Source organism: Meleagris gallopavo, chromosome 5 (genome assembly GCF_000146605.3).
Source record: "Meleagris gallopavo isolate NT-WF06-2002-E0010 breed Aviagen turkey brand Nicholas breeding stock chromosome 5, Turkey_5.1, whole genome shotgun sequence".
In the NCBI taxonomy this organism is placed as follows: domain Eukaryota; kingdom Metazoa; phylum Chordata; class Aves; order Galliformes; family Phasianidae; genus Meleagris; species Meleagris gallopavo.
In genome coordinates this window covers 32,825,469-32,844,210 of record NC_015015.2, presented here as the reverse complement: position 1 = coordinate 32,844,210, position 18,742 = coordinate 32,825,469, and the positions used below count along the sequence as shown (strand labels likewise).

General features: G+C 35.2%; 1 protein-coding gene across 4 annotated transcripts in view; it reads left to right on the top strand.

Moving 5' to 3' along the window:
* Nucleotides 1-18,742, top strand: part of PRKD1 (protein kinase D1) — a 116,747-nt gene that overhangs the window by 94,191 nt on the left and 3,814 nt on the right. For 2 of the 4 annotated variants that reach the window (XM_010711637.3, XM_010711636.3), the window contains 11 exons: nucleotides 884-1,088; nucleotides 4,500-4,623; nucleotides 5,409-5,486; nucleotides 6,320-6,599; nucleotides 8,920-8,972; nucleotides 9,514-9,586; nucleotides 10,612-10,718; nucleotides 11,205-11,366; nucleotides 12,886-12,984; nucleotides 13,496-13,763; nucleotides 18,333-18,418. In XM_010711637.3, the coding sequence (XP_010709939.1) occupies nucleotides 884-1,088; nucleotides 4,500-4,623; nucleotides 5,409-5,486; nucleotides 6,320-6,599; nucleotides 8,920-8,972; nucleotides 9,514-9,586; nucleotides 10,612-10,718; nucleotides 11,205-11,366; nucleotides 12,886-12,984; nucleotides 13,496-13,763; nucleotides 18,333-18,418 (1,535 nt within the window). Of the gene's footprint in view, nucleotides 1-883; nucleotides 1,089-4,499; nucleotides 4,624-5,408; nucleotides 5,487-6,319; nucleotides 6,600-8,919; nucleotides 8,973-9,510; nucleotides 9,587-10,611; nucleotides 10,719-11,204; nucleotides 11,367-12,885; nucleotides 12,985-13,495; nucleotides 13,764-18,332; nucleotides 18,419-18,742 lie in introns of all 4 variants that reach the window. The other 2 variants (XM_019615700.2, XM_019615699.2) reach the window with 1 other exon arrangement.

The window sequence follows — 18,742 nt, the reverse complement described above, 5'->3', positions numbered from 1 at the left end:
TTTTTTTTCTTTTTTGTAATGAAGCCTTCAGCTAAGTAATTTTTTTCTCTTTTTCAGTCTTCCAGATTAATCCATTTGCGAGCAAGAGTACAGTAAAAAGTTGTTTCTTTGATCTTGCCTATACAAATTTAATAACAAATGAGAAAGTTTAACATTATTTGCATATAAACTTATTTAATCTGTTTATACGTTTATATTATGCACTGTGAGCTAAAACTTGAAACATCATTGTTTTCTCAGTACTATATTACATAGAACTATTTTATATTAATTAAATATTTCCCTCTTAAAGGCAGGGAAAGTTATTTCATGAGAATGGATTACTGTGCCATATGTACAGTCTTCATGGGGAGCACTAGTGCAAAGGAAATATGTTTTCTGCCCAAATAAATAATTCACATTATAAATAATCGTCTTGGGAGTTATTTCAATAGTTCATCATCATGTCACCATCATATTACAAAATTTTTAGTTTTGAAATTTTTGCTTTTCTAGCATCAGTTTGCAGCTGTAACCTGCCAACAGCCATCACGTCAGTGCACAACATTCAAGCTGCATGGAAGATCTCAGAAATAAAACTCATGTGTATAGAATGTTTGAATGGAAGTCTATGGATAAGAAATTCTGCCTTTACTTTGGCAGTTTTTTAGTAGAAAGTTGTAGTTCTGAAAATACTCCAGTTCAATGTGTTTCCAGTTTTCTGTAGTGATTTTCCAAATGGTTGGTTAAAGACCACCTTCACCATTACACACTGAATATATAGAGACTCAGACAGTAGAATTCCAGAGAGAACCTGGGTTTTTCTGAAGCTCAAAATGTTTTAGTATGTTGTGGTTGGAGTATTGTATGTGTTCAGATAATAATTCGAGAAATAATATTCCAGATCTCCTTAGTCCTGGGGCTGAGTCTGATGTGGTCATGGAAGAAGGGAGTGATGACAATGACAGTGAAAGAAACAGCAGTTTTATAGATGACATGGAAGAATCTATAGCTCATGACTCTGAGATTTCAATGACGGGATGCCATAGTGACAGTGGGGAAATGCAGGATCCTGATCCAGATCACGATGAGTCTAACAGGATGATCAGGTGAACCTTCCACGTTCTTTTGTATTTATTTGTTATATTATGCCTAAGACTGAAGGAGAAATCTAAATGGACTGCATTCTCACTCATTCAGAATGGAGAGAATTATTGATATGTGAGGGTTCTGAAATTATGATGAGATTATTTCATGCACTAGGATTTTAAAAGGAATTTAAATGTTATTGTCAAGTTGAAATTTCATTTGAAAAATTGTGTTTTTTACATATCTGCTCTTTTCTGAAAATTATGTTGTGAAACTTCATTTTTAAACGAGCAATAGAGAATATTTTTTAAAATGTATTTATTTTCCCAAGCATTTTTTCCCAACTGGAAGTGAAATACTTGGCTATATAGATGAAAGCCAAACAAAACAACAAAAAAAACCTGCACAATTGCCTATGATGTAATTGGCCTTAGGTATATTGTTTGCATTTTCATATATCTTCAGAAAGAAGGAACTCTTAACAAACTATGAGTTTCAAGAAAATTACAAAATAAATCAGTGTTTTGAAATGACCAATCAGAAGAAAAATGGGAATTGAATTGTGCAATTTACTGTAGAAATGTCGGAGGGTGAGAAAAAAATCATTATTTGCTTATTAGAAATGCAGAGTACTAGAGAAAAATAAGTAGAGATTGATTGTGAGTGAACCAAAAATGTATTAAGGTCTTTTCTTCTCTCATTTCTTTGGAGCAAGGATTCTTTACTTTGAAGAACAATTATAGAATATTTTTTCTTCATGAATACCAGTTTAACCCGCAGTTCCTCTTATTTTGCATACTAGGAATCTTTTCCTGAAGCATGTTCCCCTAAGTTCTCTTTCACTGACACAAAAATTTTGCTCTAATTGGAAGTTATCCATTTCAGCAATAAACAATTTTACTATCAGCAGCAGTAAGCTGTAAATATATTCTTCTACATAGGTACTTATATACAGACACGTATCATTAGAATATAAGCATCTGCTTTCTATCACAAAATTCTATGTTGTAATATCATCTTGAATGTCTAATTCACATTGCATGGACAGCATACTGAGCTCTTTAAAATATAGATACTGAACTATGAGTCATTACAAAACAGATAATCCATTTACTTGTTTTATTTAGTTGAGGGGCATCCCTGAATTTCCAGAAATACCTTCCGCTAATTACATATGTCACCTAATAGACCTAATAACGTTATTTGATAGAGCAAATTCTCAGCTATGAACTTCTATTTTTCAACATAATCACCACCCTTAGCTATGCATTTTTATCAGTGATGAAGTGACAAGCCTGCTCACTTGTAAAAACACTTTCCGACACTTAAAAATCTGCACCAGTGGAAGTGACCTGCAGATTCACAGCTGCTATGATTGTGCTGTTGCTAGGAAGATATCACCCACACAGTCCATTTTTCATTAGCCTGAACAGATAAAAGTAAAAATACTTCAATTCTGAGCTATATGGTGGGTGTGGTAGGACAATCCAGCCAATATTGGTCCGTGATCTTCCAAATGGCATAGGGCCTGCTGTAAAACGAGAAAGGATGTCTTATTTTCTGCCTGGAGTTTGGAGTTCAAACCTTCAGTTTAGGTAGTGTTGTGATGTAGTGCTCAAAGTCGATGGTTTGTCTGGGTTCCAGGAAATCCAGAACAATCACACATTTCCTATCCCAAAAGATAGTGCACATCATTTCACCCCCTGAGGATTGCACTGAACTTTTCCTCTGATGGGGAATTTACATGTTACCATTCCATGGACTACTATTTTTACTTTCGCTCATAGTGGTGACACCATGTTTTGTCATCGGCAATGATGTGATCCAGGAAACTGTCACCTTCAACCTCAAACTGATCCAGTAGATCCTGGCAAAACTTACATAGGGTATTCGTTCTTTTCCTGCGTGAGCGTTCACAGGACCCACCTGGCACAAACTTTGTGATATTTCAACATTGTTACTATTGTTTACAACACTGAAGCTGATATTCAGCTCTGTATACAGTTCCCTGGACATAATCTGCCAATTTGCAGGAATTAGCTGATCAAGATGCTCTTCATTTCATCATGTGACAGCTGTACATGGCTGTCCAAAATGTGATGTGTTTCTCATGTTGCTGTTGCCGCTGCTGAAATGCACCACTCACCATCTCACTGTGCTCACATCCTCTGTTTAGTCTCTGGAAATGTTCAGCAAGTGCTGATGAATGTGAATGGGTGTCATTTTTTTCTGCAAAGAAAAACTCATTTCCTCACCTTTGCTTCATCAACACTTCCATGTCAGATGCCATTTTGTCACAGTGCCCCTCTGCTACCATCTGTCATATGGCAACAAAATGTAGCAGAATATTGGTGGGAAGGTTCAGCCTTTATCTCCATGTTACCACCAACCTTCTCTGATGTTTTGCTGCAACATAATAAAATAGGAGATATTACTTTCAGAGCAGCCCTCATATTTGTAAGGGTACTTGCCATGTTCATGAATTATTTTTCAGTGATCTATAAAAGGAAAATAAAAAAGGAAATTTCTTTGTCTGACAAGAATATATACATGCAGCCTGTTTGATTACAGCATGAACTCTCAGTGCTCTGTTTTCATGTAGGATGCAGAATCTCAAGATCAAGTTCTGCTAGAAATGACTAAGCATTTATGTTTAGGATTGAAGAAGATGATGAAGCAGATGATTCCATTATGCGGAATCTGCTCTAGTAATCATTAACTCCCTTTGGCTTTGTTATTTCATAAATCTCTTTAACGAGATATTCCATGTTTTATCTGATTGTGCTATCAGGCATTCTGTCAAGTTCCCATGACTTCCTGAGTTACCATGCTGAGCACTGGAAGTTTTCAGCATGCATACCTAAGTACAGGGCAGTAAGACTTTGCTTAAAGTCTTTGAAGATAAACTGCATTATCCTAAACCTCCTTCTCTGAGAGGTTTGTGCAGATTCTCTGCTGTACTCGGCCAGTGTATGCACAACTAGTTGACACATTTTCTACTGTAAACTGTCATAACTCTACAGTGTGTGTGAACCCAAGAAAGATCGCAAGACAGTAATCTGATGGGCAGTGCTTACCTTATGAGAGATTCTAGATCAAGCGATGCTCTGAATCATGCATATCATAGGCTTGAGCTATTTCTTCCCAACTCTAGTTGAGACCCTAGTCATTTGCCCATCGTCTTAGCTATCTTGGGGAATATTTTGTGTATGTTGTGTATGTAAACTTTCTATTGGTCTCTGACTTTCTCCTGTTGTGACATTACAGCTTTTTTTCCTTTGTACTCTCAAGATACTTGGATTGACAAAACAAAATAGTGTCTGGTCCAGGTCTATTAGTGGCTATAAATCTAAATGTGCATATAAAAGAAGTTTTTTCTATTTGTCTAAAATTGTCCTCTTTTAAAAAGCCTTTACTGATTTATTCTTAAGCCCTTCAACCAGCAACAATATTCCATTAATGAGAGTGGTACAATCTGTGAAGCACACAAAAAGGAGAAGCAGCACAGTAATGAAAGAAGGTTGGATGGTTCACTATACCAGCAAGGACACACTGGTAAGAACTATTAAGGAAGGCATTACTTTACATGCTATATAACTGTTCAGAATGAAAATCCTAATAGTATATTAATAATTTAAAGTCACTCATATATGTCATTTTTACAACATCTGCATTTCCCATAGTACTAAATCCGTGGCAGTGCTTGTAAGAAAGTTATTTCACCATACCAGGAGACACTTAAAACACACAGTAATAGCTGAATCTGTGAGTTGGATTGTCACAGGCCAAATAGGAAGACATTCTGAAAGAAAAAAAAAAAAAAAAATTAACACCTTAGAGGTTCTGGAAAGTATCTTTATCTTCCAGCTACTGTTTTCTAGATATCTTACTGTTAGGTGTGTTTGGACTGTTGTAAAATAAAGGTATCAATAATAATAATAAGTTATTTTCATTCAGACCTGCAAAAACAGGAATCAGAATGTCAGTATACAGCCTTCTAAAGTGAGCTACTGCCAATAGAAAAAGAAAGTTGATTTATTTTATTAACACAACTGCTGAGTGCAACCTTGGGACTATGATGACATGTTAAACTTCTAAAACATGGACTAGTTGAACAGAGCTACATTAGTACAATAAAAGATGAACTAATAAAACTTTAACTCAAACATAAGGGCCTCATAAAATTCTTGTAATAGCAAATGAAACTTTATCCTTCCCAGTTCATCCCTTCAGATGAAAATGTAATTTTTGGAAATGGTTTCAGAAAAGAGCATTTCTTTAATTTTCTTGAAATTTTCTTCTTGAAAATTGGTAGAAAAATTTTCCCCTTTTTTTTTCAGAGAAAGCGACACTACTGGAGACTAGACAGCAAATGTATTACTCTTTTTCAAAATGATACTGGAAGTAAATATTATAAGGTAAGGAATATTTTTCAATTTCTTTTTCTGCTATCAAAAAGTAATGACTGGAGTGAATTGCTGAATAAATAAATACTAAAGCTGCATTAATAGCACAACTTGGAACTGTTTGTTTTTATTACCTTACTTGCATATGTGGGTATTGCATTTCACAAGCAAGTGTCAGATTGTTCACTAACAATGACTGCTGTTATTATTATGTAATGTTATGTTACATATTATGTTACATGTTATGCAAATGAAAAGTTTTATATAGGGGCAATTCAATATCAGTGACAAATTTTGCCAAGAAGGTCATCTGACATTCTGTTATTCACTATATAAATTTTTTCCAAACAATAAAGTGTTGTACATATTATTTTAATTCTGTCCTTTGGACATTATGTTGTGATTTAAATTGTAAAATATTATTTTAATTCTTTCATCCTTCTACCTGAAGCAGTTAAACTCCTTCCATAGGAAGTTAGTAAAATGTGTCCTTGACTCTTATTCAAGATGAAACAACCAAGTTCATGCCATGTGAAATGTGGATTTGGAATATATATTTATTATGCTTTTATTTACAGAGTTCTTTGCTAGTAAGTTTGCAAATAAAATAATTAAATTTCTACTTGATCTTGGACAAAAACATTTGTTATTTTACACTCAGCAGGCCTCCATGTCAAGGAGTTCCAGGTTACAAGAATCTTTGTTTGTACGAGAAGCATGTGGATAAAAGCAAGAACTAATATTATAAATTAGTGAAATAAAATTCATGTCTTAATTTTATACGTTGATTATCTTTACACAGATTTTATTTATTTATTTATTTATTTATTTATTTTTCATTTTAGGAAATTCCACTGTCTGAAATTTTCTCTCTGGAACCTGCAAAGACTTTCACTTTACTGCCTCAAGGAGCCAATCCTCATTGTTTTGAAATAAGCACAGCAAATATAGTCTATTATGTTGGAGAAAACATAGAAAACCTCTCAAGTGTTCCACTGAATAATGGTGTTCTCACTAGTGGTATTGGCATAGATGTGGCAAGAATGTGGGAGATTGCAATACAGCATGCCCTGATGCCTGTCATCCCTAAAGGGGCATCAATGGGGTCGGGACCCAGCCTACACAGTAAGTATGTTTCCTCCATTTCAGATAAATGCAGTCATTAACAAATAGCAAGGCTCAATCTTCTGCACGGAAATATTGTACAACTAGTAAAGGCTTATCAACTGTCTGTGTATTTTAAAAGCCACAATTTTTCATTCATGTATTTCCAGTTTATACTAGGTCATCTGTGTTAATATACAATGTGCAAATTTGATAGTGAGCAAATAGTTGTTCTACTCCTAAGGCATCTCTTCTGTATTTGTGTGTTGCTGACAGCTTCCTTGCAAAGTGGCATGAAGTTTTCTGAGCTCCAGTTGAGACTTGATAGATGTTTCCCATTGCTATTGTAATTTATATTGCTGTATATTGCAGAAACATCCATTCACTCTTTAGGTCACTGCAGCATAGATTATATGCTTCTTTTCATCACATTTGGTTGTACAACTGCCACAAACATTGTCCCATGATGAGATGAAATGAACTCAAGTGTGAAGAACAGCTGTTCTGTTCACAGTGAGGTATAGATGTCACCCAGGACCAAAAGGGCTAAATATATCTTTGCCTCTGATTTATACACTTTTGGATAATTCCCTACCAAAGCTAGGACATTATGTAAACAAACATGAAACTAGTTTATATCTTTTGAGGTACTGATAACGAAGTAGCACAGACCAAACAATTCACCACTACCAAGTATGTGCTGCTGTGGTTTCTTTGCTAATTGTACTTAGCCTACTCATTGTGAAGCAAATTCAGATATGTCTACACAAACTGGATCAGACCTTGTGTTGCAACATAGATGTGCTTTAGCACTTGACATCTGGATGCTATTAATGCAGTGTGAAATACTAATGAGACAGCAAGCCCTTCAGGAACTAAATAGTACAACAGGCTGTGGCATACATCTCCAGGCACAACAGCTCACATATCAGAATAGATCATCTCTGTCTTTTTCTTTCTCGGCTATGTTCCTACATGAAATACTGTCAAGTTTGGATGTCATTCCAGTCATGTTAGTTGCCTAGTGCCCCTGGTTTGAGCTCAGTGTAGTTAAATATATAATCTAAAATGCTGGACTGAGAATTACAGCTCTCTTCTTTGCCTCCTTGGAAGTTTAAAATTTTATTCTGTTAATTCATACTTCTCTTCTGCCAGTGCATCACCACTCTCCTAGCTGAAGAGAATTAGAAAGAATTCCTTTCTAATATCTAATATAAATCTTTGCTCTTTTAATTTAAAGCTGTTACCACTTGTTCTACATGATTCAGAGTCCTTCTCCAGCTTTCTTGTAGGCCTCCTTTAAAGGGGCCATGTGAATGTTATCTTTAGTGCAAACACAAAGTAGTACATACATTTGAAAACAAATTAGCATTGCTAAAAATCCTGTATGAAACCAAAACATCCCATTCCAAAACAAATATATTCCTAAGGAGAGGACAAGGAAATAAGTCATTTTGAGCAGAAGTTACTTATGCTACTTTCTGCTGCTAGGAGAGGTGGAGGTGGTAGTAGTGATTTTATGCAGAGTTTAATACAGGCTTTATAGAATAGGACACTGATTTAAATGAGGCTGAAATCCATACTGAAAAAATGAAAAGCTTGAACAGGATTCTAAACAGAGGTAGGAGGCAGAGGCATCAGTGTTCCAAAGTGACCCGCAAAAATGACTTCTTTGTGTAGTACAGTCAGCAGTAAACTTATTCTCCAGTTTTATTAGCTTCTCCATGGATTTGCAAATTAAAAAATTTATGGTAACATCCTAAGAAGTTGCTTCTTGCAATTGTCATATTAAAGCATAAGTACAAGTTTTTATTTCCTGTTGTGTATTAATAATGTCTTTTTTGCCAGTTGAAATACCTATTCCTTTTAGCAGTACACATAGCAATATGAAAAAGTATTAGCCCTAGTCTGAATAGCATCATAGAATGACTTGGCTTTGAGGGACCTTAAAGATCATCTAGTTCAGTACACTGAAGTATAGTAAATGAAAGCAGTTTTCTCTGGTTGATGTTATGTTACTTGCTTAAAATAAAAAGCCCTGAAATAAAATGGAATAAAGCAGTAAGAAGCTTATTCTTGAGAAATATGATTCCACTATAAAATTTGGTAATGAAGTGCATAATTCTGTTCTTTCCCATATACTACACTAGTCTATTGTTGAAGCCACATATTTGTGAGGTGCTGTAATTTGGTTTTGTCTGGTAGATGAACAAGCTGACCTAGAGGGTCCAATTTCTACAGTTATCAGAAAATAATGATGTCATGTAAGTGTCATTTGTTATTATTACATGTTTGAATTGAAAGCATAGCTGTCTCAAGTATATTTTACTTTCTTCCCCAGGGGACATATCCATCAGTATTTCTGTGTCAAACTGCCAAGTTCAAGAAAATGTGGTGAGTGTTCTCTGAATGCTTCTGCTAGATATGATATGATTAAGCATGTGAAGTCATTGATCTGTTTTGCAGAAAGGAATGTTAGAGTTCCAATCAGCCATTTTTTTCTACTTAGAATGTAGAAATTAACAAACTATTAGCATTATTAACTTTTGAAAAAAGTCAATTTCATGGTATCTTTTCCTTGAGACACAACTATTACATAGGTGTTATGTAGCTTAAAACAGAATTGAACAACTTATCTTTTCAGGTTGTTAATTACCTAAGGGAAAGGAAGCAGAAGTCATTAGTACGTGGCATTTCTGTTGAACTTAGTAGGGCTATAATAAGCCTTTTCTTGTCATCACTGAGACATCCAGTATTTTTTGTACTAAGATGAGACTGCAATTTTGGTTATTGATTGTTTTAAGAAAACTCGCATTAATGTTCTGGCAGGCATGTTTTGAAATGTACTGCAAAGTACATGTATGCACACTGATCAAATATATATTCTTTTTTCCCATATTTCAGAGATTAATGTTTGTTGTGTTTATATAAGCAGGATATCAGCACTGTATACCAGATCTTCCCAGATGAGGTGTTGGGATCAGGACAATTTGGAATTGTTTATGGAGGTAAGTTTCTGGTGAGTTATACAGTTATGCTTAAGGCTGAAAAAAATTAGCAAACTTGAAAGTATTTGGATTGTGAAATACTTTATTATAGAAATTAGCTACCCAGTGTTTAATGTAAGTAATATTCATTAAAGATGGACACTACTTACTGTTGACAAGTTCTTTTTTTACTGTGAAGTTTTCTGCCAACAACAGGTCAGCATACTTGATAACTCTAGTAAAGTCATAATGTAGCGTAGTAATGTAGCTGTAGTAATGCAGACTCCAAAGTACAGAACTGTCTCTCTTTAAGAAGAGAATTCTTCTCAAAGGTAATTTCTCAATTAAGAGATTAATTAATCTTCTCAATTCTCCTTAGGTAATGAAAGAAGGGGGGAAAAGTCATCATTTCTTGCTATTTTTCTTGGCACAACTTTGTTATTTTTTTTTCTTTGTTCTTAATAGTTTGGATTATTCATTTTTTTCATGTTCTGTTTCTCCATTTTGTTCCTCATTTTTTCAGCAGTTTTGAGGAGGTTGCTTAGGTACAGTTGTTTGAGACGAGTGATAACTAACTAGCATTCTTATTGAAAAATCTCTGGGACAGGAAGTTAGATTCCTGAAGGCAATCACCTATTTCAGTATTTGCTACTCTGGAACTACCACTGAAGCTTATGACCTGCCAGTTGGAAAGAACTCTGTTTTAAGTATATGAAAAGGAAAAAGTATGTGAGAAAGTTAATTTTACATTTATATTGTTGAAAGGCAAAACTAAATTTCTTGTATGCTTGTATTCCTTACATGTTTCAACAGCTTTGTCAGGTGAGAAAAAGTTCGCTCGTAAAAGGGAAGGGAAAAAGGAAATGGATGAGAGCTTTCAATGGTTTATTTAACTTGCAGCAGACTTGCTCTGGGAATTACTTTGTTATGCATAGTTGTACATAACTGCCACTTACTTGTGGTCATTTATACAATCAAGTAAAAGTGGAACACTTTTCAGAATTAATCCTGTTAATTGATGGAGGCCTTCTGTTTTATTAATGCAGGAAAACATCGCAAAACAGGAAGAGATGTTGCCATTAAAATAATAGACAAACTAAGGTTTCCAACTAAACAGGAAAGTCAACTTCGTAATGAGGTTGCAATTTTACAGGTATTTTGCTGTTATTTTTCATTCCTATAAGTCATAGAATCTTTTGAGTTGGAAGAAACTCTTAAAGGTCATCTAGTCCAACTCCCCTGCAATGAACAAGAAATAAATACCAGATAATGTAATTAATTATTCCAGTTGATAATTATTTCAGTTTTTGCTGAAAATTCTAGCATTTTTTCAGCCTAATCTGCATAAATAGTCAAGACTAACAGTACTGGGAGTGTTATGTTAGGAGCTGTAATCTCTACAATCTAAAGCACCAGGCACAATAATGTACGTTTAACTAATTTTAAGTTAATGCATTCTTTTATACCATCCCTAGAAATCTTATGCCTGTTGCCTACCGATGAAGTAAGCAGTTTAAATTAAGAAAAATTGAAATATTTTCTGGTTTAGGGGAGCCTGGAGGTTAATTATGTAATCATAAAACCTACTAATCATATAGGGATATCTGTGTTGTTCAAAGGTTGTATTTACTTTTACTAGAATCTTCATCATCCTGGGGTTGTAAATTTGGAGTGCATGTTTGAGACACCAGAAAGAGTGTTTGTTGTTATGGAAAAACTCCATGGAGACATGCTGGAGATGATCTTATCAAGTGAAAAGGGCAGATTGCCAGAGAGAATAACAAAATTTTTAATTACTCAGGTAAGTAATTGATCCATAGACCTATAAAGATATATGAAGTAGTTGTTATCACTGTTTCTTATGTTTTGATTTTGACATAATTTTTCTCCTTCATTCATAAAAGCCTGGATAATAATCATAGAATCATGGAATGATTCATATTATAGAAATATTCATATTATAGAATCATGGAATATATGGAATATATGAATATTATTAGAATGATTGTAATAATAATATCAGGGATGGTACATACATCTTTGTGTACATTATCTGATTTCTAGTAAGCCATTAAGAGGACCTAGCCACGTGCAATTGATACAATTGCATGTGGAATGCAAGCGCTCAGTGGGCCACTTTTGGTAAGCAGAACTGGCGCTGCAGGATGAACTGCATGCAATTGCCTGGCTACTGGATGGGAGAGCCATCAAGTTTACAAGTTCACTTATGCTTGAAAGATTAAGTACAAGACAGGACTTGAAAACGCAAATAGCAAACCACTGAAGAACTACAGAAAGAAATTTGAGCCTTTTGAATTTCCCCGTACCCAAGCATTGTAGTTTGTGCTATGATCTTCTGTGCCTCTTTTCTGCACTGAGATTGGATCTCAGCACTACCTCTGATAAAATGAGTCTGTCTTCCTGTATGACATCTGTTAATAATGTGATCTGTTTGTTTTTTGTGTGTTTTTTTTCTGTTCTTCTTGCTGTCATGTTATTATATTGTTTCCTTGGCTGCCCACAATATGTTTAAATTTAGATACACAGCTGAGTAATGAGCCATCTCAGAGTCACAGCAGCCTGGTTTTTGTTAAGGCAAGAAAAAGAAAGGAGCAGGAACAGTTGTGTTACAGGGGAAGTTTATTATTAGAAATCGAATGTAACAGGTTCTCTAGTTTTCAGACTTTCATAGGCAAAACCGCCACCAGCTTTATAATTTGGTTTCCTGCCTTAATGGGTTCATTCAGCCTCTCCCCATTGCCTGTTCTCATAGAGTAGGAAATTCTGGCAGCCTCTGACCAGACAGAAGGAATGAAGTTAAAACCACAGAGATAAGATGGATGTCTCTTACATTTCCTTGGCATTTTGTTCACATAACAGCACAAAAATGCATGTAAGGCTCTTTGTTTCATCACCTCTAGAAAGTACTTGAATTGGATCACAGAGTATTTCCATGAAAATTTTTGAATAATTTATATCTGGAAGGCAATTTTTGCAGATGTTTCTGTGTTAAAAGTTTCAACAACAAAAAAACACAAAGAAATGTACTCAGAATGCAGTTTCCCGAAGTTGTTTAGAGCATAACATTTTTGGAGAGGGAACAATCATATTTCAAACAGTGAAACATGCTGAACTTTTTTTTTCTTGCACTGTGGACACTGTAGAGAAAGATACATTCTTGTTGGGTTGTTTCTCTCTACAGCAGTCCTAGGTTCTCTAGTCGGTGTTGCTGTCAAAATAATATAAGCCCCTAAAATTTATAAGTTTATATATAAACCCCCATTGAAAACTGAATTTCATTCTGATTTGTTTCTTCACAGATCCTTGTTGCTTTAAGACATCTTCATTTCAAAAATATAGTTCACTGTGACCTCAAACCAGAAAATGTATTATTGGCATCAGCAGATCCTTTCCCGCAGGCAAGTAGAAATGATTCTAATTAATAAGTACTAATTCTGATTTTTTTATAAAATAAACAAAAACATCTATCTATATTGATTCCAGGAACTACACAAAATTATTAGAAAATAAATATCCAAAAAAGTGATAATTTAACAACTAACTTCTGTCAACTCGATTCATTCGGGAAAAGGTCATCTATAAAGCAACCATTGGAAGGAATCTAAGCTGTTAGGCCCTTCCAAAACTTCATTCCCTTCATTCTAAGCTGTCCTATGTTTTTGCTTTCACTCTACTACAGTTTATTTATGACATAAAGGAATGCAGTGAATTGGTAATCTAGTCTAATGCCTTGGTGGACTAAGAGAAGATTAAAAGAAATAAAGTTTCCTGAAAATGCATTGTACAACTAAACCATGATAAAAGTATGTCAACTGTATTTAATAGTGAAAGTCTTTTTTTTTACTTTAATTTATTACTTTATTTTAATTTTATTACTTTAATTTACTTACAACAATTCTCTTTAAACAGGTAAAACTTTGTGATTTTGGCTTTGCTCGAATTATTGGGGAGAAATCCTTCAGACGTTCAGTTGTAGGAACACCAGCCTACCTTGCTCCGGAAGTGCTGAGGAATAAAGGCTATAACAGATCTCTGGATATGTGGTCTGTGGGTGTTATCATTTATGTAAGTCTCAGTGGTACCTTTCCATTCAATGAAGATGAGGACATACATGACCAAATCCAGAATGCTGCTTTCATGTATCCACCCAATCCTTGGAAAGAAATCTCTCATGAAGGTAATATCTGTTTGTGGCTGTTTGTATATAAATGCCAAAAAAGCAGCTTTTGCTTGCATCCTCCACTAAGAATGTCAATGGTTTACGGGCTGGTTCGGCCTGGTTCTGTGACTAGCGGGGCAGAGGGATTTCACAAAATCTGTGCCTCTGGAAAAAGGGAAACAGAGGACTCCAAAATAATTAAAAACAGTGGCAATGATCTGAGGAAAAACAAACTAATTTACTAAATATGGTATCAGAATGAAAAGTAACACATTATAATACAATATAATTAGAAATGAAGCTAATAAATCAAATGTAATGAGAGAGAGTGTCCGAAAGGTGGATAGGCCTCACCATAACACTGAGGTGAGATGCGCAGTCCAGTTGAGCAGCAGGGAGGAAAACCTGACAAAGAAGAGCACATCAGGTGACCTTGCCAGGGGTTATATCTCCTCTCTAACTGCAAAGCCCCGTTGGGTATGTAGTTGTTCTTCTCTTCCAGATAGCTGCCTGGAACTGGAGTATTAACACTTTAGCTCCCAGTGCACTACATGATGTTATGATGTGGAATACCAATAACCAAAAATCATAAAACCATGACAAGTGTATTCTGTTTTCATTTATTTTCTCCCCTGTACATATCAGCAGAAAGGAAAAGAAATAAAAAAAATTAAGGTGCCGTGATATACCATACTGAAATGTCCTTATTTTGTCAGATTCTTTAGACATTTCCTGCCTGTGACATAATCCTCTAGTGTGAGATTTCTCCAGGTGTTGAAGGAGGCATAAGGAAGGGTGGGGAGAAGTCAAGGAGAGACCCAAGGAGATTTTTGAAATATTTAAAAATATATCAGTTGTGATTTTACCAATGTTTTCCATTACCCAACAAACATTTTCAGCTTACTGGACTTTTATTTAGTAATTTCTTTATTTTTATTATTGCCTTTATATCTTTAACTTCCTGCCAGATTGCTTTGTAAGTCTTAAAGCAAAGGAAGCATTTTATGTCTCAGGTTTGGATTGGTTTTTTGTTTTTTTTTTTTCCTTCCTAGACTTGTCAATACACACCAAATTGAATTAAAAGATTATAATTCAGAATTTCCATTTTTAAGTACAGTTGACCATTTTTCCTTGGTTTTAGCTGACATGTTTTACTTACATGTTAATGGTAACTTAAGAGATATATGCCTACTGCTTACTGTAGTGTACACTGAGCCACACACTCTCAGCTGAAAAATTCTTTGTCTCTTCTCTGGAATTTTATCTCAGCAGTAGAAGTTTTATAATATCTGTTGAAAATATTAAAACAACAACAAACCATATATCTGCACAATTGCACACTGATGTCCTCATGAACCTCCACACACCCCTGATATGTAAGCTGACAGAATCTGTTGGCAGCAGTGCTTTTTCTGGTGCTAGAAATAAGCAAATAGCAATCAGCACAGAAGAAGCTGCAAGAAACTGTCTCCACAAGTTCTGCTGTGGTAGACACGAGATCAATTTCTACATTCAGAGGTGAAGATTGAGTAGAGCACCTACAGAAAACTCACCTACCAGAGTGTTATCTATCCTTCTACACGGTCATCAGCCTTAAGAGTAAATGGATGTCAGGCTGAAAGCATGTAGGAGAAAAAACACACACTTTAATAAATCATAATGTTAAAATCTGCTTATACATTGTCATTTCATTATATTCTTGAAATTGTTAATTGATGAGCCATTCTGATGTGGTAAACACAAGTCTAAATCTGAACAGATCCATGATTCTTAAAACAGAGAACTGGAATCTAGATCTCTATCCAAGTATTAGTCCTGGAGCTAAAATTTGAGGTTAGACATTATCTCCCATCTGATAACCATAAATAAACACTTACCAACCTATCTCTATAAAACTTTTTTTTATCTAGGTGAAATTTAACACATAAAAAACACATTGGGGAATGTAAATCTCTTGTGCTCTCAGAAAGGTATTCTTAAAGAACTGCCAGCTCTGTTCTGTTCCTATGTCCCAAAGAACAGTTTCCCAAGGGATCCCATCCAATAATGCCTTAAACACACAAAGTTTTGCTCTCCTCAAGTTCAGAGTCCTGAATCTGCTCTTTTCCAGGCCCATATTCCTTGAGATGACAAATCCAATCAGAGCATGGTTGCTACAGCCCAAATTGCCTCAAATCTTAACCTCTTTAATGAGATCCTCTGCACTGGTAAACACTAGGTCCAGCAACACCTCACTGCTGGTTGGTCATTCCAATACATATCTGGTTCAGGAAGTTATCCTCAGCATATTCCAGGAGTGTACTGAATTGCTTGCAGCCCACCCTGTCACTTTCCCAGCAGTCATCCAGGTGGTTGAAATCTCCCATCAGGATGAGAGCCTGTGAGCATGATGCTTCTTATAGCTGAAGAAAGAAGGCCTCATCAGTAGACTCCCCTTGGTCTGTTGGCCCGTAGTAAATCCTGATTACCAGAAGTAGACCCCAACCACTGGAGTAGAATTAATGTAAATATTTGTTCTCCATTTCTTGGTGCTTTCTTCTCATACATCCAAAAGGATTCAGGCACTCTAATAATTGACTATAAATCTTACATTACCAATAGATTCTAATGGTAACTTCATCTAGAGACAGCAGTATATGCCTCAGCAATAGCAGGCATAAACATAAAATTCAGCAAACTTGCAGAAGTTAGGTTTGCCTAACTTACCATGTAAGACAATTAAAATTTACTTCAATTTATGCATGCTAACCAACTTCAGAATTTTAACAGGCTAGGATTACGGATGAACTGAATTTCTGTCCTCTTCCCCTATTAAAAATTAGCCTATAAAATTTAAGAGTTCTCAACTTTTATATCCCTGAGAAATATTTTTTTCTCAGTTGATTATCCATTCAAAACTGTACCATGAGCATCATTTCCCAAGCAGAGCACTTATCTGTGAAATGTCTTCACTGATTTCCATCCCCAAAATGCAATAGCATTTTCCCACATTTTCCAATAGCATCTCATATTTGAATGACTACTTGCTGAAAACTGAGTATGTATTTGTATGTCAAAATAGAATTGGAAGAAATAACTGCATAGAGGTAATTTTTGTGATAATCTTTGTCTATCCTGCTATTTCTGCTCCCTCTGCCTTCAGGTATTGTCAAGCCATTTTATGCTTCTGAATTCATTCATCTGCTACATGACAATTTGGCTTCATTCAGACCTCCGTCTGGATTTTTGCTAGATATTACTGCATAAGAATGTGCAACCAGGATTCTCTCTTACTTATAGCTGAGTAATTTCACATCTGTGAAATTTAAACAGTATTTCAATGTTTGTAGTTGATGCAAAAATAAATTAGTAAATTAGGAATACAATGATTTACAAAAAATTCAGAGAATGAAACATGCCATGAGTAATCTAAAACTTGACATAATACATATTAGGCCCATGAAGTTCAAAAGAACGGCCAGTGCAGAGAAGACACATTAGGTAAAACATATGAACAGGCAGAGGAACAAATGTTTTCAGGGAATTCTGTCCTTATATTCAACAGTATTAAAATACTGTTTAAATCTTTTGAGATAATACAAATTTGGTCGATCAAAAGATCAAAGTTGGAAACAATCACTAACACTGTTGAAAACAGGCTGCATGCTTGACAGATGTGAAATTACCCAGCTGTATGTAAGAGAGAATCCTACATGTGCATTCTTATATGCTAATATCTAGCGAAAATCCAGACAGAGGCCCGAAAGAAGCCAAAATTGCCATGTAGAAAATCAATGGAGGATTCTGAACCACGTTCTTCCTAGAGAGGGTGGTCCAGATTTTATTTTCTCATTTGTGGACAAATAGATTTTTAGCTGCCATCTCTCTGTTAGTGCATTAAAAGAGAGTTAGTGTGCTACGTTCCCTAAGTCTTTTTTTTTTCTCCCTCTCAAAATGTCTGAGGAGTGGGTGTGGAATTGGAAAGCCATTGAATGCCCATCAGGACCGTATGGAGGCATTCTGAAAACTCTTTTGTTTTCCAAAACTGCAGGGTTAATCTGTTTTTTCCCTCTTGGGTGAAAGAGAAATTCTCAAGTTCCAAAACTATGAGGAATAGTAGTATTTTGAAATTGCTGACTTTGTAACCCTGATTCTTCCACTTTCTGCCTTGAAGCTGCTGCTCTCAGTCATCCAACAATGTCACTTCAACAGTGCTACTGAGAGTCTCAAAGAAACGTGCATGTGTGTTTACTGTAAACTGCTGTAGCACTTGCATTGTATTGTTGTACTCACGTGAGTATTTTTTCACCTGAGGAGGAGCAGAGTGAGAATTGTCTCCAGTCTTTGCTACCTGCGTACAAGCAAACAAAGAGTTAGACAATATAGTAGCTAGCAGGCAGCTGTTTAGTAAAACAACTGTAATCCTATTAGGAAAGTTTGCATGAGTATTTTCACGAGCATCAAAAGTGGATGCAGTTTGTAAAAAGCTGGAGAGTGAAGAGATAACTGCCCTCATTTTACAACTACCACGTTTGTCTGTCTCTGTTTGTATGCCTTAGTTGAAACAAACACATTTCAACTGATATACTCTAATATTTTTTTTTCCAGCTATTGATCTAATAAATAATTTGTTGCAAGTAAAAATGAGAAAGCGCTACAGTGTGGACAAAACATTAAGCCACCCCTGGTTACAGGTATTGCTATGAACTCTATGTTTGTTCCTATGCATTTAGGCTCCCAGTATATAAAACATTTTTATCGTTAAGTACAATAGAATCTAAACAAATCTACAACCCTGAAGGTGCTTTCTGATCCTGAGAACACATACTTCTTTACCAATTTACCAGTAGATTCTAATTAATTTTTGAAATACAAAATTCCAATACTGAACTCTCTCATATTTTCAAAATACACTACAGGAATAATTTATCTTGTTTGTCCACTAAAAATGTTTTATATATATAAATATGTATATAACACTATATATATGTATATTTTTTATATATATATGGTGTATA